General features: G+C 52.2%; 9 protein-coding genes across 9 annotated transcripts; 3 read left to right on the top strand and 6 right to left on the bottom strand.

Moving 5' to 3' along the window:
• Positions 1-1,236: 1,236 nt before the first annotated feature.
• On the bottom strand, positions 1,237-2,624 carry N0V89_006701 (uncharacterized protein; the record flags this gene model as incomplete). Its single annotated transcript, XM_056215470.1, has 3 exons — positions 1,237-1,397; positions 1,462-2,402; positions 2,617-2,624. 3 exons carry the CDS (start codon positions 2,622-2,624, stop codon positions 1,237-1,239), a joined length of 1,110 nt encoding a protein of 369 aa, XP_056069717.1.
• A 70-nt stretch (positions 2,625-2,694) lies between these two features.
• Positions 2,695-5,070, bottom strand: N0V89_006700 (uncharacterized protein; the record flags this gene model as incomplete). Its single annotated transcript, XM_056215469.1, has 2 exons — positions 2,695-4,323; positions 4,411-5,070. The coding sequence occupies 2 exons, from the start codon at positions 5,068-5,070 to the stop codon at positions 2,695-2,697; spliced, it is 2,289 nt and encodes a 762-aa protein (XP_056069716.1).
• A 974-nt stretch (positions 5,071-6,044) lies between these two features.
• On the top strand, positions 6,045-7,715 carry N0V89_006699 (uncharacterized protein; the record flags this gene model as incomplete). The annotated part of the gene is made up of 1 exon (XM_056215468.1): positions 6,045-7,715. The coding sequence occupies one exon, from the start codon at positions 6,045-6,047 to the stop codon at positions 7,713-7,715; it is 1,671 nt and encodes a 556-aa protein (XP_056069715.1).
• Positions 7,716-7,871: 156 nt separating this feature from the next.
• N0V89_006698 (uncharacterized protein) lies at positions 7,872-8,960 on the bottom strand (the record flags this gene model as incomplete). The annotated part of the gene is made up of 2 exons (XM_056215467.1): positions 7,872-8,855; positions 8,907-8,960. The coding sequence occupies 2 exons, from the start codon at positions 8,958-8,960 to the stop codon at positions 7,872-7,874; spliced, it is 1,038 nt and encodes a 345-aa protein (XP_056069714.1).
• A 1,835-nt stretch (positions 8,961-10,795) lies between these two features.
• N0V89_006697 (uncharacterized protein) lies at positions 10,796-12,537 on the top strand (the record flags this gene model as incomplete). The annotated part of the gene is made up of 2 exons (XM_056215466.1): positions 10,796-11,709; positions 11,772-12,537. The coding sequence occupies 2 exons, from the start codon at positions 10,796-10,798 to the stop codon at positions 12,535-12,537; spliced, it is 1,680 nt and encodes a 559-aa protein (XP_056069713.1).
• Positions 12,538-12,859: 322 nt separating this feature from the next.
• Positions 12,860-14,864, bottom strand: N0V89_006696 (uncharacterized protein; the record flags this gene model as incomplete). Its single annotated transcript, XM_056215465.1, has 2 exons — positions 12,860-14,643; positions 14,861-14,864. The coding sequence occupies 2 exons, from the start codon at positions 14,862-14,864 to the stop codon at positions 12,860-12,862; spliced, it is 1,788 nt and encodes a 595-aa protein (XP_056069712.1).
• A 490-nt stretch (positions 14,865-15,354) lies between these two features.
• Positions 15,355-17,950, bottom strand: N0V89_006695 (uncharacterized protein; the record flags this gene model as incomplete). The annotated part of the gene is made up of 7 exons (XM_056215464.1): positions 15,355-15,781; positions 15,914-16,831; positions 16,883-16,925; positions 16,975-17,143; positions 17,196-17,363; positions 17,412-17,535; positions 17,589-17,950. 7 exons carry the CDS (start codon positions 17,948-17,950, stop codon positions 15,355-15,357), a joined length of 2,211 nt encoding a protein of 736 aa, XP_056069711.1.
• A 2,188-nt stretch (positions 17,951-20,138) lies between these two features.
• On the top strand, positions 20,139-21,804 carry N0V89_006694 (uncharacterized protein; the record flags this gene model as incomplete). The annotated part of the gene is made up of 7 exons (XM_056215463.1): positions 20,139-20,259; positions 20,315-20,839; positions 20,897-20,947; positions 21,005-21,049; positions 21,134-21,205; positions 21,257-21,310; positions 21,599-21,804. 7 exons carry the CDS (start codon positions 20,139-20,141, stop codon positions 21,802-21,804), a joined length of 1,074 nt encoding a protein of 357 aa, XP_056069710.1.
• A 1,875-nt stretch (positions 21,805-23,679) lies between these two features.
• On the bottom strand, positions 23,680-23,986 carry N0V89_006693 (uncharacterized protein; the record flags this gene model as incomplete). The annotated part of the gene is made up of 2 exons (XM_056215462.1): positions 23,680-23,729; positions 23,794-23,986. The coding sequence occupies 2 exons, from the start codon at positions 23,984-23,986 to the stop codon at positions 23,680-23,682; spliced, it is 243 nt and encodes an 80-aa protein (XP_056069709.1).
• Positions 23,987-27,926: the final 3,940 nt, after the last annotated feature.

Below are 27,926 nucleotides of genomic sequence, written 5' to 3'. Positions count from 1 at the left end.
CTGCAAAGCTTCCTTGAGTACCAGGTCGAAAGAAATAAAAACGCAATACCTAAGAGTCTCTTTGTAGATCGTGGCCTACTGCTCTGCAATGTTATACATGTGCGGATTGACCAAAGCATCCGATTGACTACAGAATCGAACAAAACTTCGGCACGTCAGCCATTCTCGTAAAACACAGCAATTCTGAATAGGAGTGGCTGGTTACGCAGCCCGGTAAAAAAAGTTGCGCTTGGAGGTGCCCGTGGGCTGATCGAGGTTATGAAGAGCGAGAAGATCAATTTGGGTGTATGGAGACTCTAAACACGTGACTAGACTTTGAACACAGTCCAATCCGCTCTCTGCAGCCGAAGGTGCGTGGCAATCATTACCGGTGAGTATGAAAGAGTGGCGTAGGCAGTCACGTGGTATCGCACCTGCAGGTGTATGCAAGCCTAATGCGGCTGGTGCGGAACGATGCTACCAATGGCGAAACCCGGGGAACAATAGCCCTATCCCGGGCAAGTCATGAACTAACGCTTTACGGCCACCCAAACTGCCGTTCTAAAGCCTGAAGTTGTGTATAATCCTTCGAGCAACCTAACTCATACATACACTTTTCATAAAACTTAGTTTCATTCTACACACAGAAGAATTACCTATTCACACACAATGTCGACTAGTAAGAACACCACCAATGACCCCTCAACTTGGACTCCACCACTTGTAATCGGTACCATCTTTGGCGTTCTAGCTGTTGTTGTAGGCGTTCCCGGCGCAATTCTTGCCGTGAGAAAACTTCAAAGCCGCAAAGACCGCAACCAAGGTACGATATCTTAAATCATGTCTCGATGCATACCACTTGACTATACGTGGTTGGCAAAGATTCACAGTAGACTGACTCTCCTGCTTAGACGATGTTGAAGATGGTATCGCGGACCACACTCCCTCGCACCACCAAGACATTCGAAGTCTACCCGGTCACATCTTTTCGTCTTCCACGAACGCTGCCTATGCTGCCATTTGCTACATTCCAATGGTTGTGTTACCTGGGAGAGGATGGCAACGGATCTGAGTGGGATGTTCCGGCCCAGTGACTGGGAGATAACCGCGCCTCCTCTGCTCGACTTCATGTACAACTTGCTCTTCAGAGAGGCGTTTCCGGCGTTCGTCTTCAAGCGTGCTACGCGTTCATAGCGAAGATACCATACACAAGGGTCAATAGATTTGATTTTTCTTTTGGATGCGATTGGGTATATCCTACTCGTCCAACTTGAGTATCCGCACAGCATTGTTACCAAGAACGTCCTTCGCCCGCCCGTCATTGTCAAAGACTTTCGCTATCGCGGTGTAATTCGCGTTCACGCTATGCCACTCCTCGACATCTTCTTCCAGCGGCGGGAAGAACGGATGATCCGTACCTGCATCACGTTAGCACACCTACTTTCTCATACACCCCGCCTCGCAGCGCTTAACTGAACTCACCAAACAGCAACCGATCAGCTCCACTCGCTGCTACCGCAGCCCCCAGACCCACTTCCGAGTATATCACAGCATCGAGATAGATATTCGTCTTCAATATATCCCAAACCTTCCTCCTATTATCCCTCGTCCCCGCCTTCTTCAAATGCCCATCATGCAAGATACAACTCTCAATCCTGCCCGCCAAAAAAGGCAGCGTACCCCCCGAGTGCGCAAGCAGCACGTTCAACTTCGTAAACCGATCCCACACTCCACTCAGCAACATCCTACTCACCGCGATCGTCGTCTCAAGCGGGAACCCCAACGCAAGCGGAAGAACGTGTCCATACTCATTCGCTCTAGGCCCGTACACTTCCTTGGGCAGTCCATAGTGCGGATGCAGGAAGATCATCTGCCCTGCTTTTTCTATCGCCGCCCACACAGGGTCAAGCTTAGTATCGTCTAAACCGTTTCCAAGACCGGAAGTCCCCATGATCACGCCACGCATGTATTTCAAACTAGACAAGCGATCCACCTCCTTAACGATGGTGTCTGCATCCGCGCTCAAAGGCAGCGTGCCAAACGCGTATAACCGCCCTGGATACCCCGCACATATCTCATTTACATCGTCGTTGATTTTGCGCGCTGCGTCTCCTGCTTCGGAGGCGGGGAGGAAATCCAGCCATGGGTTTGCGAGCGAGATGACGGACTTGTCGATTTTGTGCTGGTCCATGAAGGCGATTTTCTGCTTGATGTCGTAGTACTCTGCGCCGATGGGGCGGCCGCGAGAGGTGGACGGCGTGCTGGGGTCATCTTCGCCGGGGAGGATAATCAGACGGCTGGAATCTGGGGCATCTTCGAAGTTGCGGACATAGGGGACTGTTTTCCGGGAGCGGAGGAGGTCGACGTAGGAGGGTGGGTAAATATGTGTGTGGATGTCGACGATGGGCATTTTGAGGACGGATCTGTAAGGACAGAGGTGTTGGCACGGTCAGCAGAGTAGGTTGGAGGGTGTAGAGGTGAAGTCAAAAGGCATTGGCATGTTTGACGTTGACGTGCTGTGGTGCGGGGAGCTCCTGCCCCACTACTCCACTCAGGGTCCTTCTAGATCTGGGAAGGCCCACCGCGGAGATGCCCGCTTTCGATATCACGATAGCTCACATTTGATAAGACAATAACTTCTTCATTATGGCCTGTACGTAAGATCAATAGACCTCGCTCACATTATGGTCTGTACGTAAGATCAATAGACTTCGCTCACATTACGACCATCGCAAGCAAGATAGCAATGCCAGCGGCCACTGTAGACAGTCCACCAAGACGGCCAGCTCCACTATTAGAAGGCCCACCAGGCAATGTCCCACTCGTTCCATTACCTCCAGATCCACCAATTCCAGCCTCGAGAACCACACTCTCGAGCGCTCCGCTCGCGCTTTGCAACGGGGCGACCAATGCCATCTGGCTCCAGCTGAATATCGTATTCCTTCCTCCAAAGACAAACACCTCATATCGCCCCTTAAACTCGTCATTGACCCAGACCCTGCTCCCGTTCACAACGTCCGTCTCGATGCGAATATTGGCTGGGAAGGTGATGGGGACAGGATGATGGGTAGAGCTTGTGAGATTCCACCAGATACGGCCCGGGTGACCAGGGTCGTGGCCGTCTGATTCGGAAGTTGAGCGAAGGGGGTATGGGAAGCCGTCTGCGGTAGAAAAGACTAGGGTAGAGGTTCCGTTTGTGCTGATGTTTGATGGTACAGTGCCGATGGAGAGCGAGCTGTCTGGTCCAAGCAAAGTGAAAGGCCCTGATGCTGCGATGGAAAGCGTGTATGGCGGACCGTAGGAGCCCTTGCCGATAGACACATTCGTTGCACTGTATCCGCCGGTGCTCTTCCAAGAGAGCAGCGGCGAGTCTCCGCCTGCAGGCTTATACTGGGCCGAAGTCGAGAACTTGCGATCAAGGTTCTGGCCAGGAGCGTTTGCTGTGAGGAGTTCAAGCGACGAGTCAAAGTCACTGGTGCTAACGTTGACACCTCTTAAACCAGACCAAGCCCGTGCTGCAACTAGCGGGATACCATTACGCATCGCGTAGTACCCTTCAAGTTGCGTCGTCGCATCTGGTCCGCTGTCGCTCCAAGCGGCCAGAATAGCACCTTTGTTTCCACTTGCGCCAGGCTCAAGCTGTTCTGTGGTGTTGACTGGGTTGAACAGGCTTGGGTCCCATTGCCAGCCTTCCACATTCGCAAAATTCAAAGTCCGAGTGTTGTTGAAAAATTGAGGGTATGGGGCTGGGAGAATAGGCATGTGGTCGTTCTTTAGACTCATGTAAGCCCACCAGTCTTCAGAGTTAATTAGTTCGTAGCCGTCATCTTGCAGCTGCACTGGATCAGATTGGCCATACTGCCAGTGCTGGATAATGACATCCTTGGAGATGGTGTAGTTTTCTGAGGGTTCCTCGGTACCCCAAATGCGGACCCGTTTGCCGGATGTCGAGTTCACAAAGTCGGACATGTTGTTGACAAAGTTAATGTAGACATCCGCAAGCGTAGCATCGTACTCGTCAGCACCGATGTGCACTTCTTTGGTCTGGAACCAGGGAAGGAACTCCGACCAGATGGCCTTGACTGTTGGGATTGCCTCCGGATGCGAGAGGTTCAGAAGGTCTTTCTTCGCTAGAGCAAGCTCAGGCTTCCACTTTGTGATCGAAAGACAATGCCCGGGAGCTTCGATCTCAGGAATGACAGTAACACCTCTTTGTGCGCAGTGCTTTTGAAAGTCTTCGAACTCGGCCCTTGAGAGAGTTTCGTTGGGGCGCTGGATGATGCCTTGTAATTCAGGGTTTTCTGGGTAAAGTGAGAAATGGGAAAAGACCTCATTCCACGTTTCCTAAGATATCGTTAGTCCCGTCCGACAACTTATTTCCTTTTCTGGCGCTAGGGTGAAATACGAATGAAATGTACCGAAGGCACTTACGTTGTGACCACGATTCAGAGGGTAGTTGTCGCTAGAGTGATAGTGAAACTCCGACATCTTGAAGAAAGATGCATAAGTGCAGAGCTCTTTCAAGAATTCCGCTGTATACCATTTCCGACCAGCGTCCAGCATGTATCCTCGCGTAGCATACGCTGGCGCTTCAACGACCCGTCCTGGATCCAGCGACGCCCCATTGGCAATCAGCAACTGTTGGAGCAGTGTGCGTGTTCCCCAGAATAAGCCTCGCGAGCCGGTACCGCCAATGAAGACACTTCCGTTGCCGACTTCCAGCGAATATCCTTCTTCGTTTGCGACGCCGTTCTCATAGGTCAATTGGCTTGCATCGCCCTTGAATTTGCCGAGAAAGATCCCGGCCTCTGGGAAAGAATCGACTTGCTGCACGGTCCAGTTGGCACCAAATAATTGGGAGAGGTCCTTGCTGAACGTCTGCGCAAACTCGTACGCTGTAGGTGGGATGAGCGTCAGGCCTTCGGTGTCAGAGACGTTTGCGAACGAGCGTTTCAAGTAGATCGTCTTGGGAGCATCCTGCAGCGAGAAACCTTTGCTCGCTGAACCATTGCCTTGCGTCCATTGTACAGGAGGGAGAGGCTGCAGAGCTGCTGCAGCGCCTAAAAGTGCAGGGAAGCACTGCAGACGCATCTTGGTAGATTAGATGAGAGCTGGGATGCGGTGACAGGGAGCTCGCATGTTTTGTAGTCAGGTACAAGATCAACAATCAGCACGACTAGGGTCAGGTCCTTGCGGATTGGCTATAGCACTTCCCCGCATCTTATGCTTGGCTCCTATGAATGTTACATTGTCGAAGGAGGAAAGCCTGGAAAGCGGCGGAGGAGCGCACTTGGCGTCGCTGGGGCGTTTTGAGCGTTATCGTGCAAATGCAGCGCGCAGGTTACATCGTGCCCGTACTGTGTATACTTGAAGGTGGGGGGCCCTGGTAGATATGTAGAGTAGAGGCGCAAGCTGCAAGCCCTAGCGGGATGCGGTGACGGAGTTGCAAGCTTCAGGGCGGTAGAGATGACCTTCCTGTTGGGGCCATCCGGCTTCGGATGTACCTTTACGGGATGAGCGTTGAATACGAGCGATGCTCGGATGACGCCCCCCGTCGCGTGCCTCCACCAGAAAACACGCTACGTCTAGCGTGGATTCGCTCCACGTCCCCACAACTCCATCTGTGTCGCCATGCACAACGACATGTTCATCTGCCCTTCAAGAATCATGTGTTTGTTCTGTCGGACAACACGCATATGCAGCAAACTAGCATATGTACCCTCCAGGAGAAGTCCTCACCCGCCTATCAAAGTTTAGCGCCGTGCGATCGACAGGTCAAGATGCCTGTTCCTGTTGACCCAACATGCTGGAGTTAATTTGCAATGCCTACAACTGCACACGCGGAACCGCGGAACCCAGCACAGCATGCATGAGGCCTCATATCAGAAGACGCGGGGCGATAACAGTCGGGGAGATAAGATGGCATCGCAGCGCTCTCACACGATGCAGTCAGGAGCTCTTTTCCCCTCTTACAAGAGTTGGATTTCCTTGGGTATAAGGAGTGCCAGTCGTTCGTTCTTGTAATTTTCGCTCGTTAGCAGGACATCTTACTAGGAGATACCAACATGGGGCACCTCTCTAAAGCAGTGCTGCTGTGCACAGCCCTCGCAGGACTGGCTTCTACAGCACTCGTTCCTCGCCAGTATTCAAACGTAACTTATCCAGGCCAAAAAGGTGACGACTATGACTACACGGGCTTCGAACAGAACCAGACCAAGCGCGCCGATGCCGTCATCGAGATGTTCCGCTTCGCCTGGAACGGATACTATTCCATCGCGTTTCCCAACGACGACCTTCTCCCTGTGACTTCGAACTATAGCAACAGCCGCAATGGCTGGGGTGTCACCCCCGTCGATGGTCTCGACACCGCTATCATTATGGAACAGACCGACATTGTGAACCAGATTTTAGACTTCATCCCCACGATCGATTTCACGAAGGTGGATACTGCCGCGCGCCGAGGTGCCAGCCTAAGTGTCAGTCTCTTCGAGACGAACATCCGTTATGTCGGCGGTCTACTTGCCGCGTACGACTTGCTGAAGGGTCCCTTCGACCACCTAGACGTGGACGAGGACAAAGTCGAGGCGCTCCTCACGCAATGCGTCACGCTCGCAGACACTCTCAAGTTCGCCTTCAACACCACGAGTGGCATCCCCGTAAATAACATCTTCATTAATAATGGCACATTCGCCCCACGTTATCGCATGGCAGATGGGACCTGGTCTGCTGGTCTCGCGGAACTAGGCTCTCTCGTCATCGAATGGCAGCGTCTCTCCGATCTAAGCGGAAACCCAGAATACGGCGACCTCGCCCAGAAAGCCATGAACTACTTCCTGCAGCCCAGCACAGAAGTCTGGCCCGGCCTAACAGGCGGCAACTTCAGCGTAGAGACCGGCGAGATCCTCGATGCCTACGGCGGATGGACATCCGGCAATGACTCCGCCTACGAATACCTCATCAAGATGTACGTGTACGACCCAGAGAAATACGCCCTCTACGGCGACCGCTTCACCGCAGCCGCAGACTCCACAATCGCGCACCTTCTCTCCTCCCCCTCAACCCGGCCAGACCTTACCATGGCCGGCTCCTTCGCCGGCCAAGCCGCCCAAAACTACTCCGAAGAACTCGCCTGCTTCATCGGCGGCTCCTTCATCCTGGGCTCCACGGCGCTGAACCGCCCAGATTGGCTCGACTACGGCCTCGACTTCGCGGAGTTCTGCGCAAACGGCTACCGCTACGCGCCCGTCGGGATTGGCCCCACGCTGTACTCCTGGAACTTAACCGAGCTCGCCTACCCGCGGTTCCAAAACCAGAGCGACTTCTACAACAAGAGCGGCTGGTTCATAGACGACAACAACGCTTTTCCCAACGGGCAGGCGCCTGAGGCCGTGGAGAGCTGGTACTACGCGTACCAGGTCACGGGGAATCAATACTGGCGGGACGTAGCGTGGGCGTATACCCTCGCGGAGAACAAAACCGAGCGCGTGGGCCAGGGGTTCAGCGGCGTGCTGAATATCTTCGAGGAGGACGGCGGGGGGTGGGATAATATCATGCATAGTTTTACGCTGGCGGAGGTGCTCAAGTATCAGTATTTGATCCAGGCGCCGGAGGACAGGAAGGGGATCTGGGATGTGGAGTATGCGGAGGATGGGGTGGGGAAGGGTGGAAATGTTAATTACTTTGTGTATAATACGGAGGCGCATCCGATGCGGGTGACGGCGAAGACGCCGATATGAGGCGGGGGGAGTGGTGGGTGAGTTGATCTGGGGTAGGTTGTGCTTGGCGAGATATACAATTGCATGGTACACGAAGAGTCGACAGGCTAGATACACGCAATATACATCAGGTGCTGAGGATGACGATGTAAATGCTTTTGGGTATATTAATGCTGCTCAGTACGTTGCGGTCAGTCTCTTAACAAGATACTCGCCACTCTTAATCCCTTCATACTTCTTCCCCGTCTCCTCGTACGTCCCCGGCAACGCCTCGATAACCCTCTCAAAATTCGGATTGCAAAAGTACGCCACCGAATACCTTGGCGGGTACGTATCCGAGCCCGTGTTGTCGACCTTAGGCGGCGGCTCCACCACACGATGCTTCGTGCTCTTAATCGTATCGTTCGACCACCTCGCCAACAAATCCCCCGCATTAATAACGATAGTCCCTGGAATCGGCGTAGCATTCACAAACGTCCCCTTCGGACTCCTAACCTGCAGCCCACCCCTCTCATCCTGGAACAGCAAAGTAAGCGACCCATAATCACTGTGCTCCCCCGCCCTAACCTGCAGCTGCCCATCATCCCTCTTAAACATGCTCTTCGGCACCCCAGGATAGTGCAGCAGTCTCAGCGTATTATCACCAACGTCGGTATACCCATCGAACCACGACTCGTCGATGCCCATGCCCAGCGCAATCGCCCGCATCAACTGCATATGCAGCTCTTTACACGTATCATGAAACGCAAGCATGGTCTCTTTGAACGTCTTCGCATCCTCGTCGCCCTCGACCGCCGGCCACATGTTCGGCATTCCCTTCTCGCCCTCGCGCCCTATCTCCAACGACTCTTTCAGATCAGGCACCGCGCGCAACTCAGCCACCTTTCCCTTGTCTTCATCAGGAAGCGAGACTTTCTCGCGGCCGTAGCCGCTGTATCCGCGGTTCGCTTCAGGGGAGTACCATGCTAGCTTGTCCTTCTGGTCCTGCGGGCGCGCAAAGAATTTCGCGGAGTTGGCGAAGACGGTCGAGATGGTGGAGGCGGGGATGGAGTGGTTCGAGAGGTAGATGAAGCCGGCGGTTTGGAAGCCGTTGAGGACGGCCTGGGCAGTCTGTTGCTTCTGGGCCGGCGTGCCACTGAGGAAGGCAGAGAAGTCGATGAGCTATAGCTGTCAGCCGGGTCTTGTGCGTGTGAGGAAGAGGGTAGGGCATACGGGGATGACGAGGTCGTCCTGCGCGACGGCTTGGGAGACGTTGATGTCTGCCATTGTGGTGTGGTTGAATCGCGGATTTGAAGGTGCGCAAGTGTCACGGAGGACGCTTATATGATTTAAGCGTCTCAGCCGCAATCGCTAGAGTCAAGATAGCCATTCAAGCTTGCGTGAGGTCGCCGTCGGGCTTCCCCGCGGTGGAACGATGGTGGCTGCGGCCGAGGCGTGAAAGCTGGCGGGGTCCTCCAGCCGGGAACGGCAGGTACAGACGACTGATAAGGAAAGGTGGGGTAGACTGGCACGTGACTTGACAGACATCGCGACATCGTCCACGGGTACCGCGCGGTCTTTCAACATGCGACTCTACGCTGAGATGATAGAGTACTACATTTTGTTGCTCGATAATCACGTACAAAATTCTGCTCCAGGGCGGTGGCGCATTCGTGAGTATAGGTACAGGCTGCGATCTCGTACACACTTTACGATCAAGTGCTACAGCCGCCGCCGCCGCCCTTCTACTATAGCTATACTTAGGTAACAATGCTATTTGGCAGAGATTTGGCACCTGTACAGGTGTGAAGGTGCCGAGTCGTATTCGACAAATGCCTTCTCTTACCGCCGAATGAAAAATAGCCGAACAACCTCCGTTATAACACTGCGACACCACAACCACAATACTTAATGTTTTACTTTTTCTACACGGGAGCTAATAGTATAGCGTAAACTCTATTACATCCTTAATTCAAAAATACTTACTATTGTGGTAGAGGGTGGTTGTTATGCAGGGTCAGGGCGAATGGTTAGCGTGTATTCCCCATCAACGACAATATCCTCGTATGCTACGGCCCCCATCCAGTTGAAAACCTAGCCTTTCGTTGTTGTTGTTTTCTCATCCACTCGCTGTCACTTTCATCCCGTGTCGTTCGTATCGCAAGCGGTTTCCTTACTCAAACCGGCGGCCGTCTGCATCTGTTGCATCGCACAGCCTCAGCCTTGCGCCCCTTCATCACTGCGATATGGATCTAGATCCGTTCTTTGGATATGTGCTACGCACTCAGACCTATGAGAGACTTGCACTTTCGGTTCCGGCTGAGCTCTGTCTGCAGCCACTTCCGATGGCTTACTGGTGGCGACCGTTCACGTTGAACACTCGCAGGCTTCTCGGACCCGTTCATTTTCACTTATCTTCGGTATTCCCCAGCCACGTAATCGAGGTTGCTTAAACCTATTCCATACGTTAGGACGACGTCTGGGATTTGGAGTCACAACCTTTACACGCAATGACCTACGCATCTCCAGCTCATCAGCCATTTCTGCCGGCGTCACATCCTGTTCAGGATGGCAAAGTGCTCGTCAAACGGCGGATACCGTATGGAGAATTCTTGGTTCACTTTCTGGCACTTGGAGTTATCGTAGTGCTGTTTTGGGCGAACAGGACGGAGCAGTTCTGGAAGGATTTCAGGCTCTCCGACACTCGGATACGAAACGAGCTCAAAGTGTGGCAATTTGCTGCAAAACTGCACGAGTTGGTCATGCTAGCATCCCTTTCATTCGTCATGTTCTATTATATGCGAAGGCTCCTTTTAGGTCGCAGTGGTATTCCGTTTGGCCTGGTCAGCGTCACTTATACCATATCGTACGTAACAGCCCAGCACGGAATGGACAACTCTTAGCGCCTCTTACGGCCCTGAAGTAACCATTAAGTGCCCACACTACTATATTACCTCCCTTTGATACGTGTATGATACTGACTTCGCGTCCACGAGTCTAGGCCAAGTGTTTTCTTCGGAAAGCCGTTCTGGCAAGGCCTTCTTCTTCGACGCCGTTTCGGATTGTTCGTGGCAATCGCATGTGTTTTGTCTGTGGTGTTGGGACCGTCATCAGCGATCACCATGATACCCACACTTGGTTGGTTTGAGATGAGGGACCAGAACTGGGATCGAAATTCAAAGATCGCATACCTGGCGAAACCAAGTGAACTTTGGCCGACTGTTTTCAACGCCACACTAACTGGCAATACCACACAAGACGCCGGTTGTCTATCCGATCCACTGTCATTGTCGATGGGCTGCCCGTCATCCGGGTTTGCCGACATTGCCGAGTGGTTCATAGGCGCTACATACACGGCTGCGCGCAATAGTCCAACCTTCAATGACGTATTCAGCAATGCCAAACGAGCAGTATCTTTTGGAATTGTGCCGCGTTGGGAAGACGCTCGAAGGGCAGTCTCAACGACCGGGGCCACAGTCACAGTTGTCACAGAGTTGACCGCTCTGACGTTAGGCACTTTCTTCAACTACGCGACCCGGAACAATATTGGAGGTACTCGCGATGTCCTCTACCCACGTTTCCGTATTGCTCAAGATACGCCAACCTATCAACCTGTGGTACATGTGAATTGTGTTTCGGATCTGGTCAAGTCTGATCGAGACATGCGCAACGCCACTTTCCCTCCAATACGAAGTCCATGGGCAGACGATGCGGCCTATGTCGATGATCCGTTCGTTCTGAACACCGATGATCCGATTTGGGACGGGCTTCCAGACCTTCAATCACGATTTAAGTGGTTCAAGGATACCCGCAATATCGCCTCTTCATCGCTACTTGCGCTTGCCATAGTACCGGTGGAAGGCACCAATGTCACAGTTGAATCGTTTCAATCCTCTGGGGTCGTTGCCTGTTCCATCGACGCACGCTGGGCAGGAAGCGCAGCATACTTTGAGCCGAAGAATTCGACGGCAGTATCCAGCAATGTGACTGACTATCTAATCTCGTCTTTGGATTCGTGGTATCGACCGGAGAACAGGTATGTTACTCGACTCCCTTTCTATCATCGACCTGGACTGATCAGTAATCTTGAAACCTTAGGGCAAAGTTCGCTCTTTCAGAGTTGCCCCTGAATCTCAACTTAGACTGGGCTGCATATCTCAACGCAAAGACGAACCAGTCCGCCTACGGCAACGAAGAATATGCCCCAGCTATTGAGACTTTGCTCGACACCCCGACTTCCGTACGGTCAAACAACATAACATCATACATGGCACCGAACATTACGACGGCAAGTCTGAATGGCGCAATAGAGGAGTCTGTGGCCACTCTCATCGGCATCATCGTAGCCGACGGCATTTCCCGGTTGGTTGACAATGGCCATATCCCATGGCTCATCTCGGAATCACCTGGTGAAGATGCCACCTTCACTGCGCTGTGGTCTTTCATAGCCCAGAATGTCGCTTATACAGGTCTACAACCAGAATACCTTCTTCAGGTCATGTTCGACCGATACGGATACGGCTATAGGTTCAGAAGTACATCGTCGTGGGCCGCGATGAGCGCTCTGTTTCTGTACGCGATGATCACACTGGCCTACATGATGGTTGTAGTAACCATGCATATACGCAAGCGATATGTTGGCAGCGATGGATGGGACAATGTCGGAGATATCCTGGCGCTCGCGATGAACTCGGCACAGAGCGCAACACTGTATGGCACGAGCGGTGGCATTGACAATGGAGACACTTGGCAAGCAATAGTGAAGGTTCGCGAGATAGGCGACCACCACCTCGAGCTCCAATTCGATGCTGATCGGCAGGGTGATGGGGGAAAGATGGTGACCGTTGGGAAGAAGTACTACTAGGTGCCTGCTCGAATCTAGGCACGATTAGCGTGTTTATCATTGTAAAACTACTTTCCCTCAAGTACTTTTACTCCATCAGGTTGATGCGAGCGACCTCCCGCAAGTGGAGTACAGCCCTTGTATGCCGACAATTTTCCATCATCGAATGCAAGAGGTGCTTCGAACAGATCGGTCACCTTCAGTTTCTGTGGGAACAAGACGTGAGGTTCCCGATGTGGTTCGATAATTGGATTCACAAAACTGTTCAACTCGTCCAAATCGAGCTGTACGTAAAACGTGGCCGTTCTTACATACACATGCATTACTTTGTGCCGAATCAAACCTACAGCGTCCCCAACGGATACACACTGGGCACATTCCCACTATCCGGCGTCACAACCGGCACAGCGCTATACTCGGATACCTCAGCTTCCTCCTTCGCCCACGCCGGCGCCCGTCGCACCTTCCCTAGCTTCTCCATCGCATACCCAATACCCAACAACTTCTGCTCTTCGAACGGCCGACCGAGAATCTCCACACCGATCGGTACACCGATGGGCGCATCGGCTGTCGCGTTGCTGAACCCAATGGGCACCGTAACGACAGGTGAACCGGTAAGTGCAGCGAGGATACCGTTGCGACCAGACTGCGACGGCGAGCCGATCTTCACAACGAGATTCTTCTGCTCAGGATAAATCACTGCGTCGAGATTATTCGCTGCAAATGTATTTTGCAACGCGACCGTGAGATTCTGAATTCCGAAGCGGCGCTCTTGGTACGTCGCATTACTCGTCGACGACACGAGTGCCGTGTTCACATACTCGTACTGCGAAGGTAGCACGAGGAATTCGCCCTTGGACACGTTGCTCGCTTTAAGAGCGTACAGCTCGTTCAGCGTGTCGGGCTGCTCTCCACCGAGCGACGGCCGCTGGAGATAGGCATCCATGAGCTCGCGGTATTCGAAGCGCTGGACGTCGTAGGCGGCTTGGATGGCGGTTGCGTTGTACAGCGTTTCGTTGATGGGGACTATAGTTGCGCCGACGGCGGTCAATCTTGCCATCCAGGCGTCCATGGCTTCGTTCACAGGCGCGACTTCCGGATCCGAGGTACCAGTGCGGTTGAAGAAACCGTTTAGTACGCCGAGACGGAGCCCGGAGAGCGAGGCGTAGGGGAGGTTACCTGCGTAGTCAATGGCGCGATTTGCAGAGGGGACGAGGGCTGTGGCGTTGTCGGCTGCATCGTAGCCTGTCTTGCACATGACTGTTAGTGCGACGGCTACGTCTTTTATGGTACGCGCAATGGGCCCGATAACATCGTGTGTCGTGGATATGGGTATGATGCCCGTCCGAGTGATCAGCCCGCGAGTAGGACGCATGCTGAAGAGCGAATTTGCAGACGCAGGGCTGCGTAGAGAGTTTACGGTATCCGTGCCGGTGCCGAAGACGCAGAAGGAGGCTGCTACTGCTGCGCCGGTACCGCCAGAGCTTCCTCCTGGTGTTCGTGTCGAATCGTAAGGATTGATGGTTTGGCCACCGAGTGATGAGACAGAAATGCCTTCCAATGCCAATTCATGTAGGTTTGCTTTTCCTAGGATGATGGCCCCTTCTCGTCTAAAGGCCGCCACGCTTGGTGCATCTTCCGTTGGCTGAGAGTCTTTCAATGCTATAGCTCCACCTGTGGTCGGCATATCAGCTGTGTCGTAGTTGTCCTTCAACAGGATGGGAACGCAGAACAAGGATCCAGTAGCATTGCCCGCAGCGAGAGTTCTGTCCATGGAGTCGGCAATGTCCAGAGCATTGGGATTAAGGGTGAGAACCGCATTGGTGTGGTTGTTGTATGTCTCAATGCGCGCAAGGAAAGCCGATACGACCTCGCGACAAGTGGAGAGCCCAGAGTATATGGCATGGTGGACAGTCTCGATGGTAGCTTCTCGGGCGTCGAAGGGTGGGTTCGGGGAGCTAGCACTGGTTGTGTACGGGGTGGTAGATGCACCAGGTAAGATGCTTGACGAGGGTTGAGAGCCATCCATTGCTCGTGGTCTGGTACCGAGTACATTCACAAGGGACGAGTCTGCCCGCGCCGAAGCACCGTTGCTGAGCAACAGGCCCGCAAGTAAAGTTAATGAAGCTGCAACCATTGTGGTCAGCCTTCTGAAGCTTCAATGCGTCCAATGCTGAGGCAAAAGTTCAGGAACGTAAAGATTTACGTTGCTGAAGCTCTGTAGCACAGTGTACTCCAGGGCCTTCGAAATATACTACGCACCACTATAGAGCAGAACGATGATTTCTTATATGTTCTTGTCTGTCGTCATTGTTTCCGTGATACCCACGAAAGACCCTCATACACATTTAGCACCGCTTGGCTGGAATAATTTCTTGATGTCCTTTGTACCTTATCAGCACATCGCGCCGGCCATCGGATGACGTCGCACGCGGACCCGATCTAAACTGCCGGGCTGCCTATAACAGTCTAGCTTCTTCCATTTAAAGCTTAGCGAGCACATCTAGTGCTACTAGAACAAAATCCCTCGGTTCTCAGCACAAGAGTAACAAAGTACGACGAGACCTCGTACGCCCTCCAGCTGTGTGCATTCACAATATAGCGGGTACAAGCTGCCTAGCGATCAATGACCATGGGTTAGGGAATATCCTAGTCGCACATCCTATCAGCCGGTTTACCATCTTGCGGGGCGATGCCCAGACTAACCATCCGCCTTACATCTCCTCGGACACTTCACCATGTCTTCGGCCCAAATGTTTCGCCTTCGGCTACTGTCTTACGAATGGCAGTGTTCAAATAGTCCTGCAAGCATGTCAGCATCCCACTATCATCCGACATCTACACACTCACTGTCGTCTCAAATGGCTTTTCGTTGCCCCACCAAGGGATTGAGTACTCTCTGAAAGTAATCGCGAAGAATATCACGATCGTCGAAATGATGAGCCCGGCGTCAAGCCCTGCCGCCGTGATGTAGTTGTATTTATGCCACCATCCATGGAACTTGCGCATAATCCAATAGTTGAACACCAAGCCCCAGAGCGCCCACGATGAGAAGCTGAGCGGAGTGGCAGGTGGTAACCAGCCCATCGCCCCTAGCATGACTGGTGCATTTAGGTACCTAAGTGGGGACTTCGGAGCTAGGCGCATGAGGAAGAAGAAGATGATAGGCAGCGCGGCGCCGATGAGCCAGTAGTAATGTATCGAAGAATAGATCGAGCCGGGTCCGAACATGCGGTCAGGTCCAATGACACCCCAGACGATGCTGCTAGAGAAAAAAGCGCGGCCATTGGGGCAAGTGAAGTTGCTCTTCTGCAAGCGTGTGCAAATGTCTGGTATACTGTGGGTAGGATCATGAATTAGCAACCTTCACTTCCATGTGTAGATGTGTAAGACATACTTTCCCAACGTCCAATTCATGACTGCGATCTGTACAAAGCTCGCCCAGACGGTTGCAACAAGCTGCGCGGTGAACGCCGTCTTTGGAGGAACCTTCATATAATGTGCAAGCTTCAAATCGGCGGAGAACAATTGTGCTTGTCCCAAGGTGATCGTGCTGTAGACCTTGAAGATCATTACACCAATGGGTTTCCCAGGAATCATATAGCCCGCAAGAAAAGGTGATATGATGTTGAGAGACAGCATAATGTTAGTGATGCCGTAGATCATGCATGTCGGGATGATGAAAATAAGTGCGACGATGAGTGACACGAAGTATGCCCACCAGGGGATTTGCGAATCGTAAGCCAGGATCGTCGCGAGGCCAAAGGCAACGGATATGACGAATAGGATACCGTACCACCAATCCGGGCAAGGAGCATACTTCTGCATGAGCTTCATGTGGATGTCTGGTTCTTGGTTCCGTGAGGCTTTGAAGCGATACCAGATCTCCTTGCGATGGAATACGATGGTATGAACAACAGCTGCGGTGAGTGCCGCGAAGCTCAACCCGTAGTTCAGGGCCAACGTGGGTGCTAGGAACATCGGCGAGTATTCTTTGTACTTGGCGAGGTCAAATGTGAAGTTTGGTCCAAGAATGTTGGTGACGTTGTACGCAGCTTGCGTGTTATCGAACGTGGTTGAGGTGTTGATGGGCAAGAAGTCACCATACCAGGAATTGGTGAAGGATATCCCGAGGGTGGTGATGATGACGAAGACAACCAATCCGATGAGGGTATTGATGTGCGCGTGAGCCGGCGCTAGGAGGGGATCTGACAAGTAACTTGAGACATATGTCCAGTCAAATGTGATGGGAATGAGTGACAAGCCGGTGTAGCCACCAAACAGCTGGTTAACCACTACGTTGTCAGGCTTGATCCTTTTCTCGAATCAGTGACATGAGGGTAAGAAGCCAAGAACGGACTAGTACCATGTAATGAACGCAAAAACCTGGAGGCCTTGCCAAATGACTCCTACGAATTGTGAGTTTTGTGGATCCTTCAAATGCTTTCGAAGCCTTACCAGGGAACCAATAATACACAAACATGCCACCCATGACAAAGAGAAAGAATCGCATCCGAGATATTCGCCATCCATTCGCATCTTCTTCATCAGTTTTCGGATCATGGAATGCATGGAGTAATGCAGAGTTTGAGAATTGATTTGGCCAGATAATCGCGGCAGGCCACACCTACCACACAAGTGAGTAAAACACAAAGAGAAATGCGTATCATTGCGCTCACCAGAAAGCGGCGAAACATGCCTGCAAGAGAGATTCCAATTACTTGGCTGCTGAGCGTAAAGAGTAATTGGAATCCCCATGACATAGGGAGATTATAGAGCGGCTTTGCTAACAAGGCGAGGAGAGCATCTGTCGAGTAGGCATAGTTGATGGAGATTCCAGCCATAATCTAGGACCTGTCAGAGTCCTGCACAGTTTGGGAAGGTCATCTGCTTACTGTGATGACAGCATGTTCCTTGATATTGAAAGGGCCTGTGTTGAGCGTCCACTTGATGCCAAAGGTCGTGAACTGCCTCGTCGGCATTACTCTGGCCCAAAGAACACCGAAAGGATATACTACTCTATTAGAGTGTAAATGGTGTGTACTTCAGAAACTTGTAGTGGCAACACATACAGTAACACCACGATATTGGGAAAATTGATGGCCGGGCTTCGCATCGACAGGAACATGTTTATGCCAGACGCGACCGTAACGAACAACATGCCAAGTACCCATGCTCGTACCGTATTTGCGGGTTCTCCACCATCTGTATTCCTCACTGCAGCTCTTACTTCTTCGTAAGGAGAGTCTTCAACGAAGTCCTTCTCTGCTCTTCTGATCGCTTCAGAATCACCATCATGAGTCGCCGCATGTAGCTCGTCGATCTTATCCTGTTTCAAGTTTGGGTCCCATTGATGGGTCTTCTCTGTAAGGTTGATATTTCCAGCCTCGATAGAAGTGCTGTACGCCGTTTTCTCGTATGCAACCTCGCTCATCTTGAAGTCAAATCTTGTGTTGGTACACGGAAGACACTTCTTCGCTCAAAAGAGAGCCTCGATTGACGAAGGCTTGAGAGGCCGAACGACCAGAACTTGGTATGCAGTAACGAGGACAAGGCGAAGCTTTTTAGCAGACGAGTTTGAGGATTCTCGGCTTGACTCGCTTAGTGGCATACACGCGGGGACATACAAATGCAGATAGTCAACGTGGTATCGCGGTGAGGGGAGCGCTTAACCGAAATAAGGAGGCATAGCGGTTGAACTGCAACCATGAATCCGCCAATCGATCACAATACAAGAGCCGGAGTAGCGATGACCGAGCCTATCGTGAAGGCAGACCATGAGCACACAGAATGCGGAGACGAACATGACCTGACTCTCATTCCAGAGCTTATCGTAGAGTCGTATCGTGAGGGTCCGCAGTCGAATGCGTTAAACCATGAAGGGACAGATACCGTGCATATCACTTCCAGGGTATCTGCGCTCAGATAGAGACTTCGCTCAAGTACCGCATGCGCGATGATAAGCGGTTCACAATCGCGGTTCGTGTGCCCAAACATCCCACTTGTGCGGCACGGTAGGCACGGCAGTCTATTGCCGATGAGAATTGCTCCAGTCCACAATTGGGAGGCCGGCAGAGTGTAGGAAGCTCACTCCATTGATTGCGCGTACAGATATCCTTCTCGCACGACTTTGAGATTGATCAGGGTAAGTGTGAAAGCACAGCAGTGCAGCTAGGTGAGGGAGGGAAACGCGAGGAACGTTAACGCTTAGGTAAGAGCTCGTGGTGCACGCTGGCGGCCTCGGATTGACCTTTTCATGGTGTGAGAATGATAACTCCATTGCCGTTGCGATATTTGACATCCTGGAAATCGATGGTGTTGGGCGCATGGTAGGTAGTGCCGAGGTGCAACTGCGGATAAATTGCCGGGTGCCAGGCACTTTGCGCTTTGACCTTCTGGTTTATGTAATCAATGGCAGTCAATTTCGTCGTTCTGCACCTACCATCCGATCTGCAACAATCTATCAACGTCCAGAGGTAGTCATGTCCATCATCACACATCGGAGGATGAACCTCCCGAAGGCAGAAACAGGCTCGGATCTACCTCGGCGGTACCAGGGGTGCGTGAAACGATTGATGCGACACGAACCCATACGCGATGCCATAGGAAAATCGAAGAAACCACCAGGCATGAAAATGTTTACTTTCTGAGCATCCCAAACTACCGAGGCTGCAGTCTGAACCTGGTTTCGTCCATTGTTGCGTTTCGCTTCGCGCAAACAGTCAGAAAGCCCGATGTCTTCGGGTGACCCACTCGACAGGACATGGAAAACGCTTTGAAGACTCCAAAAGCGTCTCGGAACGTATCTATTTTTACTAGAGCCGGTCACGTTATCAATATCACCGTGGCTACCTGCGCTTGTGCAGTAAGACATGCTAAATTACTACTTGCCCATGCAACTGCAAATGACTTATCTGCTCGACGTGTATGTCAGCAATCCTTAGGCTCTTCTGTAAACGGTCCAGACTAGTTTGGCTGTCCCAAACGTTAAGACTAGAATAACTGGAGTGATATAACTCCACTACCGAAACAGATCCATGGTCCCGCTCAAACAAGTCACGCTGTGGCGCAGACGGCTGCCATTCACCTTTCCCTTCTATTCTTAGTTCCCAGACACCTTGTCTCAATGCATGTCACTCTAAACGACGTTCAATCACGGTCTCGTCCATGACCTTACCTGAATCGCACGGCCCAACCGGCATGCGTCAATCATTCTTCCGGCGCCAAGATCTGTCAACACGTTTTGGAAACAGAAAACACATCCTGCCGATTCCTCTTCTTGCCTCAATCATGTTTCGTTGCTATGGTTATGCGACCAGGAAGCTGTTTCTGGGTTCACCGGCGGTTAGATGCCTTGCTAACGAAGTCTATCACATCTTGGCCAAAACGGTTCTGATTCTCGAGAACCGGATAGCAAGGTCCGACGCATCAAGGACGAATCGTAACTATTGAGTGTGGCGATGTTCGAGTTCCGAACGGCGGTATAAGAAGCAGCAGCATCGCGACGAACTGAAGGACATCAGCGATCAACATCTCCATCCAGCCTTTACAGTAATCACTACTCACTACTTTCTATTCATCCTTTTAATTGCTTATTTAATAGCCCACTTGACCGGTTCAAGATGTACTTCACTAAGACCTCCGTTGTTCTCTCTGTCGGCCTTTTGGCCAGCCAGGTTGCTGGCCACGCAGCTGTCGTCAAGGCAGTTGGTGATGCAGGTGGCGCTGGTTCTGCCATTGGTGGTACGTTCACACTTTCGCAAGTATTCCAAGAACATCTTACTGATCACAACCTCAGTTGACCCCAACACTCCCCGTGATGGCACTGGCCGCAACCCCTTCCAGCAGGACTCCACCCGCTTCCGAGGCGACGCCGCTGACCAGTGCGGTGAGACTCTGGGAGCTGGTGCCAACGATGTCCAGGCCGGTACTGCTCAGGTCATGCAGCTCAATGGCGGCACCCTTCCTCAGGTCAGCGCCGGCGGTATGGTCATGATGACTCTCCACCAAGTCAACGGCGACGGAGCGGGCCCTTACACTGCCATGATTGATGCTACCGGCACTGGTACCCAGTGGGCGCCCGCTACAGTTGTCACCAACGTTGACGGCAATGCTCGTGGCCGCAACAACGACAACGCGAAGACGGACCTTCCTCTCAACGTCGCCATCCCGGCCAACCAGACTTGCACTGGTACTGTTGCGGGCCAGGCCAACGTCTGCATGGTCCGCGTCCAGAACCCCGCTCGTGCTGGTCCCTTCGGTGGCTGCATTCCCGTCCAGATGGCTGGAGCTGCCGCCGCCGCTCCCGCTGCTGGCACCGCTGGTAAGTCTTCGAAATCACCCTTCACCACTTCGATTGCAATCTGACAATCCCTCTTAGGCACTGCCGCCGCCGCTCCCGCCGCCGCTGCTCCGGCTGCCGGCGCTGCTGGTAAGTCTTTAATCCATCCTCCATCACTTTGTTCGCAATCTGACAACCCCTTCTTAGGCTCCGCCGCCTCCGCTCCTGCTGCTGCTGCCGCTGGCACCGCTGGTAAGTCTCTAAATAGCCCTTCATACTTCATAGTCTTCAAATCACTCTCCATCATTTCGATCACAATCTAACAACCCGTTTTAGGAACCGCCGCTGCTGCTCCTGCCGCTGGTGCCGCTGGAACCGCTGGAACCGCTGGAACCGCTGGAACTGCTGGTATGTTTTCATCCCAGCGAAGACTCGAATATTTGACTAACATCTCACAAGGCACCGCCGGCGCCGCTCCTGTCGCTGGAACCGCTGGAACCGCTGGAACTGCTGGTACATTTTCATCTTAACAAAGAGTCGAATATCTGACTAACATCTCATAAGGCACCGCCGGCGCCGCTGCTCCCCGCTGCTGCTGCTCCCGTCGCTGGCACCGCCGGCACTGCTGGTAAGCTTCGAACATCGCAAAGACTTTGGACATTTGACTGACATCTCAAAAGGCACCGCCGCCTCCGCTCCCGCTGCTGCTGCTCCCCGTTGCTGGCACCGCCGGCACTGCAGGTACTGCTGGTAAGCTTTCATCCTGGTGATGAGTCAAACTCCAAGCTAACATCTCTCAAGGCACCGCCGCCGCCGCCGGAACCCTTCCCGCTGCCAACGCTCCCGCCGCTGGTGCCAACACCGCTGCAGGCGTCAACTCTGGTTCCACCACAGGCGCTCTCTCCCAGCGTGCTCCCAAGAAGTCCACAGACGGAGCTGACGTCTCTGACGATGCCGACGAGGAGGAGACCAACCCCAGCGGCCGCCGCACCACCATCGGTGTCTAAGCTTCTCGCACTGGCACAATTACTTCACTGAGCCTACATAGGCACAGCTCAAAAGCGGAGCGGATAGAGAATAATAACGATGTATATACCACATAATAGATTGAACCAGGGCTGAGCGGACTGGTCTGCGACCGCGCTAGGATGGATTGTTTAGTTTGAGCTGGCTACTGTATTGGTCTGGTTGGGGATCTTGAGTAAATAATGAATCACTGATCGCTTATATTGTTTCTTATGCATTTTTGTGATATTGAGTTCTTGAGGCCTTGTTTCCGCCTTACTTTTGAGGAAGACGTCTGGTCAAGCTTTTGGCGGGTTGTCTGTGCTTTGCAAGGGGTTGGCGTGGAGATCGGTGTTCGTTTCACCCCGGTTTCATTTGTGGCGCATCGTAGGCAACCTTGTCGATCGTCAAACAGGTGGCGCGTGTGGTATTCGGTCATGGATGGACAGCGGTGTGTCGGATACTGCTACAGAGGCACGCTGCGAACCTGGGTCGAGATCATCGGTCGAGGTGAGCCGGGACCTCGGGAGTTGTCCAAACACGTGACTTTATGTGTTGACTTGGATTTGCGCGATCTCAATCACTTTCCGACCCAGTTTCACGACAATAATGTAGTCATATGCAACATGTCTACTGAATCTCGATTATTAATTGCTGCTGCTATTACATACCTACCATCCCCTAGTTTTACTTGAAAAACCTAAAAGCCTCAAGCCCAGGACCCGAGAAAGCGAACGAGTGTATCGCAACTCGAGTATAGATCTGTGCTGGGACGCATAGCCTGCTCAAAGGCGACAACAGCAAACACCGTTTTACAGGTTGAATGTGGTGCTTTGCCTCCAGAGCGCGAAATGCTCGTCCGCTTTTCTTCAATGTTGTTGTTCCTGAGCGGTATCGTTGGTCTGAGGGCAACAAGATGGAGGGAGACATACTTGACACACCGTTTGCGGTGTTTCAATTTAATAACAGCTCTCGCCTGGGTAGGTTGCGGGACTATGGGCACATGTGCTGGCAATTAATCGCTATTTTATCGATACCGATATGCATGAACGACGTTCCTTCATGGCGGCTGCGATGCATGCGAAGCTGCCGGAGCTACCTAACCAAGTGTGCCTCTTCTTGTTTGGTGCACGATCCTCCCAGCAGCCACCGTTTTTCGAGAATACGATCACGCGTGCGCTGGCTTACTCGAACGAGCGCTGCCGTGACACGAGCGCCACTCCAATGGCTGCGCGCAGGCCTGCCACGCCAACGAGCCAGAGCGCCGAACGTCGACGCATGAACTACCAGAGCCCGCCCTGTCGAGACAACTTAGTGAACGAACGGCGATGGATGGTCTGAGTGTTCTATGTGACTAATAGCAAAGGTCGGATTCTGTTGCAGAAGCGCGATGACCTGGTCCAGCGCGGCGACCAATATCTGCTCTTCCTCCGCCCGCGCTGCAGCAGATCAGTGGTGATCGATCTCCAGGTTCTAGAAAAATGATAGCTAGGGCCAGAGCCTGTTGCAGAAGCGCGATGACCTGGTCCAGCGTGGCGAACAAGATCTGCACATCCTTCGCCCTGCCCTACGGTTATCTGACGCCAAGTGAGTCCACGTCGTTACCGACGGTCCCGGGCCCGCTAAATTCATCGTACATACGATGCCCTGTTGACGCCAAACCAGCTGCTAAGACTTCTACGATCCCTATTTCCAACAAGTCACAACTACTTCACGCCTCAATAGCGGCTTTACCCAGTCATTGAGAAATAAGCTCGATTGCATTGAAACTTTTCTATGGTATTTCCGCTATGGACGCATACAACGCTCAAATGCGACAGGAAAAGACACTGCCTCAAGAGAGTATTGTTGACACTGCCCCGCCTTACCTCGCGCTGCTAACGAGCGGGAACATCCACTTCCAAATGGACACCGTCCTCGGCGTCTCCTGATCGAGGGCGTTAACACAATGAAAAGTGACTTAGAAGCTTTGAAGCGGGATGGTGTTGTACCTTGCCTAGCACGCTTGCGCTTGCGGCCCTGGATCTTCTTGACAGCGAGAATGGCGCCGGGAACCCCAACAATGACAGCCATGATGGCAGATATAGCACCGATGATGATGGGAGTATTCCATGTGGTTGGATTGTTGGCGGTGGCATTGGTAGCCAATATCGGTGTAGTCGCGATAGAATTGTCGGCAAGCATTTTGGCCGTTAGACACGTACGTGGGAATGTATATCGTATATAATAAGGGTAGGACTTCTGAGATGAGACTAATAGCGTTGAGAAACGAGTAGGGGGTTAGTATTGTTTTGCGTTCAGTGTCGTGGTGCGTAGAGCAAAGAGAAAGTTCTTGACGAAGCATATATACCAGGCCATGCTGTTGACTTGTTGGCAAAAACACCGGTCCCGAGTTGATATTCAATTGATACTTGGGAAAGAGGTCGCGTCAGTCCAGACATCTATGTACATATCTCTACCGACAGTAAATCATTTCTTTCGACGGTATTTTGCTTGGTGAGGCGGTACAACAAGAGTGTCGTCTCCTACTATAGAGTGTTGCTTGCATCGCCTGTGGGAAAGACGATATTTTGGAGTTTGCAGTACCTTTTGTGAGATCGCCGTTGTACCGATAGCGGGGCTGGTAGAACATCCTGGGGGCTCTACGGTATCGGCCCGCTTACCAAGCCCTGACTAGGTCTAGCTCCCGGCTGCCCTACGGGTGCGCCGCACCGGTGCGGATTCGGGGTCCAATATCAATTAAGTATCAATTCTCAGCCCTAATGCCTGCCCGTTGTCATCCGTCATCGTCGCGGGGCAGTCTGACTTGCGGCACGCGTCGCGTCACCTATAAAAATCTTCTGTCCGAGTTTCTTGCTATGGCCGGCTCGAAACCTGCAATTGCCGCTTTTCCCTTATGTTGCCTGAATGTACATAGCCCAGCAACTTATAGCGCTCAAGCGACACTGACAACATGCCGTGTCGAAACCACCACCACCAGCCTTGGCCATTGAACGGCAAACACCGACTTCGGATCGAAGCGTGCGAGACGCAATGTGGATGGTGTGAGTACAGTACCGATCGCGCGAACAATCTACGGGTGGTGAGTATCTGTGAAATCTGTCCGTTCAGCTCATGGTGAAGCTGACATGCTTTCTAGCACGCCCACCGTCACCTCAAGAATCCCAAGGAGGTCTTGTTGAGAGAGATCGAGCTCGTTCCAGGCAGAGCAGGCCGTTCTAGAGTTTCTTCGCGGGCCGAAGAAGCACATGCGCCCCGAGCGAGTAGCGATACACTTACGTCGCCTTCGCCGCCGTCTGGGCGTCTACTACAATCCGTCTCTACGGCTGCTACCTCTGAGCCAGAGGCGGATCGAATACGTCGATTGGAATACCACAGAAAGGTGTTGTCAGAGAGGAATCATCAACTCATGGGACTGTTGCGTCGGCATGGAATAGATCCTGACACAACAGGGACTCGGGAGTCGTCCACTCCCTCAAATCCACTTCCAAAGTCGCGCGAATTCCACGCTTTGCGAAGCAGCGTGCGGCCCGATTCCAATTTGAACCAACGAGACAGAACACCCAGGAAGAATGAGCAAAGGAGCTTCTCTCCTCCTATCGCAAAGGACACGCCAGACACCTACAGTTCGTGGTTTCCCATATGACTACAAAGCATTCCAGACTCAACATGCTATGAGTCCCCATGTAAGCACCCACATTTTCTCATCGTTGATCGGCCCCACAGATGGGATTCCACCCTAATTGCTCATCGTGGACCCCACAGATCTTACCAAACTTCACTTTCCCCAGCACCACGAGCACCACGCGCCAGGATCGTTGAATACGGCGTGACCTTGGTTGACTGCGTATCTATTCGCTGAAGTATTGGTCGCGGTACCATGATGACCAAGTCTCAATGAAGAGGGCTACCATAAGTATTTGGTCGATGGTGCACATTAGCTGGACAGCGACAAGTCCAAGCTTTGCTTTTGATTGACAGTGTTAGATTGTTGGTCCATTCGTGTATCATTCAGAAGTAGATGCGTGCTCCGTGTGACTGTATATGCAGGCATACACATCAGAGATATGTAGACCACAATGCTCTCGTGGTCAACCTTATGCAATATAGATTACAAGCTTATATACAAGCGCAAAAAGTATCCTACATGAATCAAATCAATGTCTTCTATTCATGCCTGCCTCCCTTCTTAGTCCTCCCATCCAGCTCTCGAATGCGCATGTCTTTGACCCCTCTTGCTAGATCAACATAAATTCTATCTTATCCTTCTCAAGATTACCTGCAAGCTCTCCACGCATCGCATCGTGAACATACGCTTCTCCAACGAGATGATAACATCCTTCACCATGCAACTGCACCTCAGCATTCCTAAGCACGAACGGTGTCGCCATACCAAGCAATAAAGCGCATACATCACCCGCTCGTGCAAACTTCGGCACAAGCGCAAACGCCCCGCTCTTTGTAATACCAAATCGCCTCTGACTGCAATTACGAGAATGTGTCTCGAATCTACCAGCTTCTTTATCTTGTCTCTTTGACACGATATGTCTGCTATCAATGGACTGACTCTTGCGTCTTCTCTCAAATTCTCGGCGGTATGCCTTGAGAATACTTCTATGCTCTTTTCGGCTTATCATCCGGGGGTTGTTGTACCCTGTCACGAGGGTGTAGCTGAAATCATCTTCGTATCGAGCTCGTTTCAACTTTTGAACAGAGCCCAGACATCGCTCGAATGCAAGTAAGACTTCCTCCCATAGCAACTCGACATAAGGACGTTCTACAGCACGCAAATTCTCATCCCATCGCTCCGGGTCAAGTGAGAAGTTCTCGCTCTTGAGATGCTCAGAAGTCCAACATATTTCATCGAAGATCCATCCCTGAAGGACTAGAACCTGCTTGTCTTGAATCCTCCATTTTACCTTCTCAACACTCCCTCCTGCTCTATGCCCAAGTCCGATATTACCTATCGTAAACGTAGGGCTTTGAGCCGCTGCGTCAGTTCGCCACCTTGGAACCCACGACGGCCCTCTACTTCCTGTGACCTCTCCAGCAGAGCAGTGCTGCACGAAGCAAAGAACGTAAGGCGCTTCAGGGCTCCTGAGGAGCGCATCTGCTAATCCGAGATAGACTTCTTCTTCACACTTGCAGTAGTCCGGGTCTACTATCGTCTTCCCCTCTCCATCCAACGCAAGCTGGTTTCCCAAAAACGCGTAAATGTGATCTTGAGGCTCCGAGGCACTTAAAGATTTTCCAATAAGAAGGATATCTAAGAAGAGTCCACTGTGAGTAGGGTGCTGTCGGCTCAGCCTTCGAAAGTAATATGGTTTATTGGGTCCCCATAATGCGGTCTTGCCGTAAGTGCGATACACGCAGCGAAAAAGGATCCTTAGAAACCTCAGCGCGGCATTGTCCCCTCCTATGAGATTGATGACGTTTGAGCTCCCGTCATAGAAACAAGCCAGCTCAACCAGGTCGGCGAAATCCAGGGTCGCAGTACCCCAGTGTAGTTGCGCGCTTCGAGAGAGCGCTACTTCTTGGACAACCCACACACGTGAGAACCAAGGTAATTCCATGAGTTTTGCGAGGCTCGCTCCTCTGTTCGGATTTCTGCAAAGATCGCTGGTGGCGATTGTGTGAGGGACCTTCGAAGGCTCTCCGTACTCGTGCAGATACTGAATCCATTGCTGTATAAGACTGAAGAGATCCTGAGCAATGCCACATTCGTCAGGTCCCAGCCAAATATGAACCCGCGTAGCGTTTTCATAAACCAGACCCATCCCCTTAACCTGTTGATTCTTCTCTTCGGTATCAGTTTGATTGATCGAAATAGCGTCCGCCCAAAGGCGAACTGACGCGCCAAGGTTGTTCGTCCGAATTGTTCGAAGAGCGTCTGCCAAGTTCATTGTGACGCGCATGGATTTCTGGCAGCAGATGATCTCGACATCTTTTGCGTCTCCCCAAACGTACGATATGGCATCGTATGGTTTTTGAGCATGGTGTCGCAGCTCTGTTATTAAGTTACATCTGATTACGTCCTCCGTTGCCCCTGGTAGTAACTCAATGATACGGATATGATTTTCGCTTGGCAGTACTGTGTATTCGAATTGATCCATTGCGTTGCAAG

This window comes from Didymosphaeria variabile, assembly GCF_027946475.1.
Source record: "Didymosphaeria variabile strain IMI 356815 chromosome Unknown scaffold_5, whole genome shotgun sequence".
NCBI classification, from domain to species: domain Eukaryota; kingdom Fungi; phylum Ascomycota; class Dothideomycetes; order Pleosporales; family Didymosphaeriaceae; genus Didymosphaeria; species Didymosphaeria variabile.
This window is presented reverse-complemented; position numbering and strand designations above follow the sequence as displayed.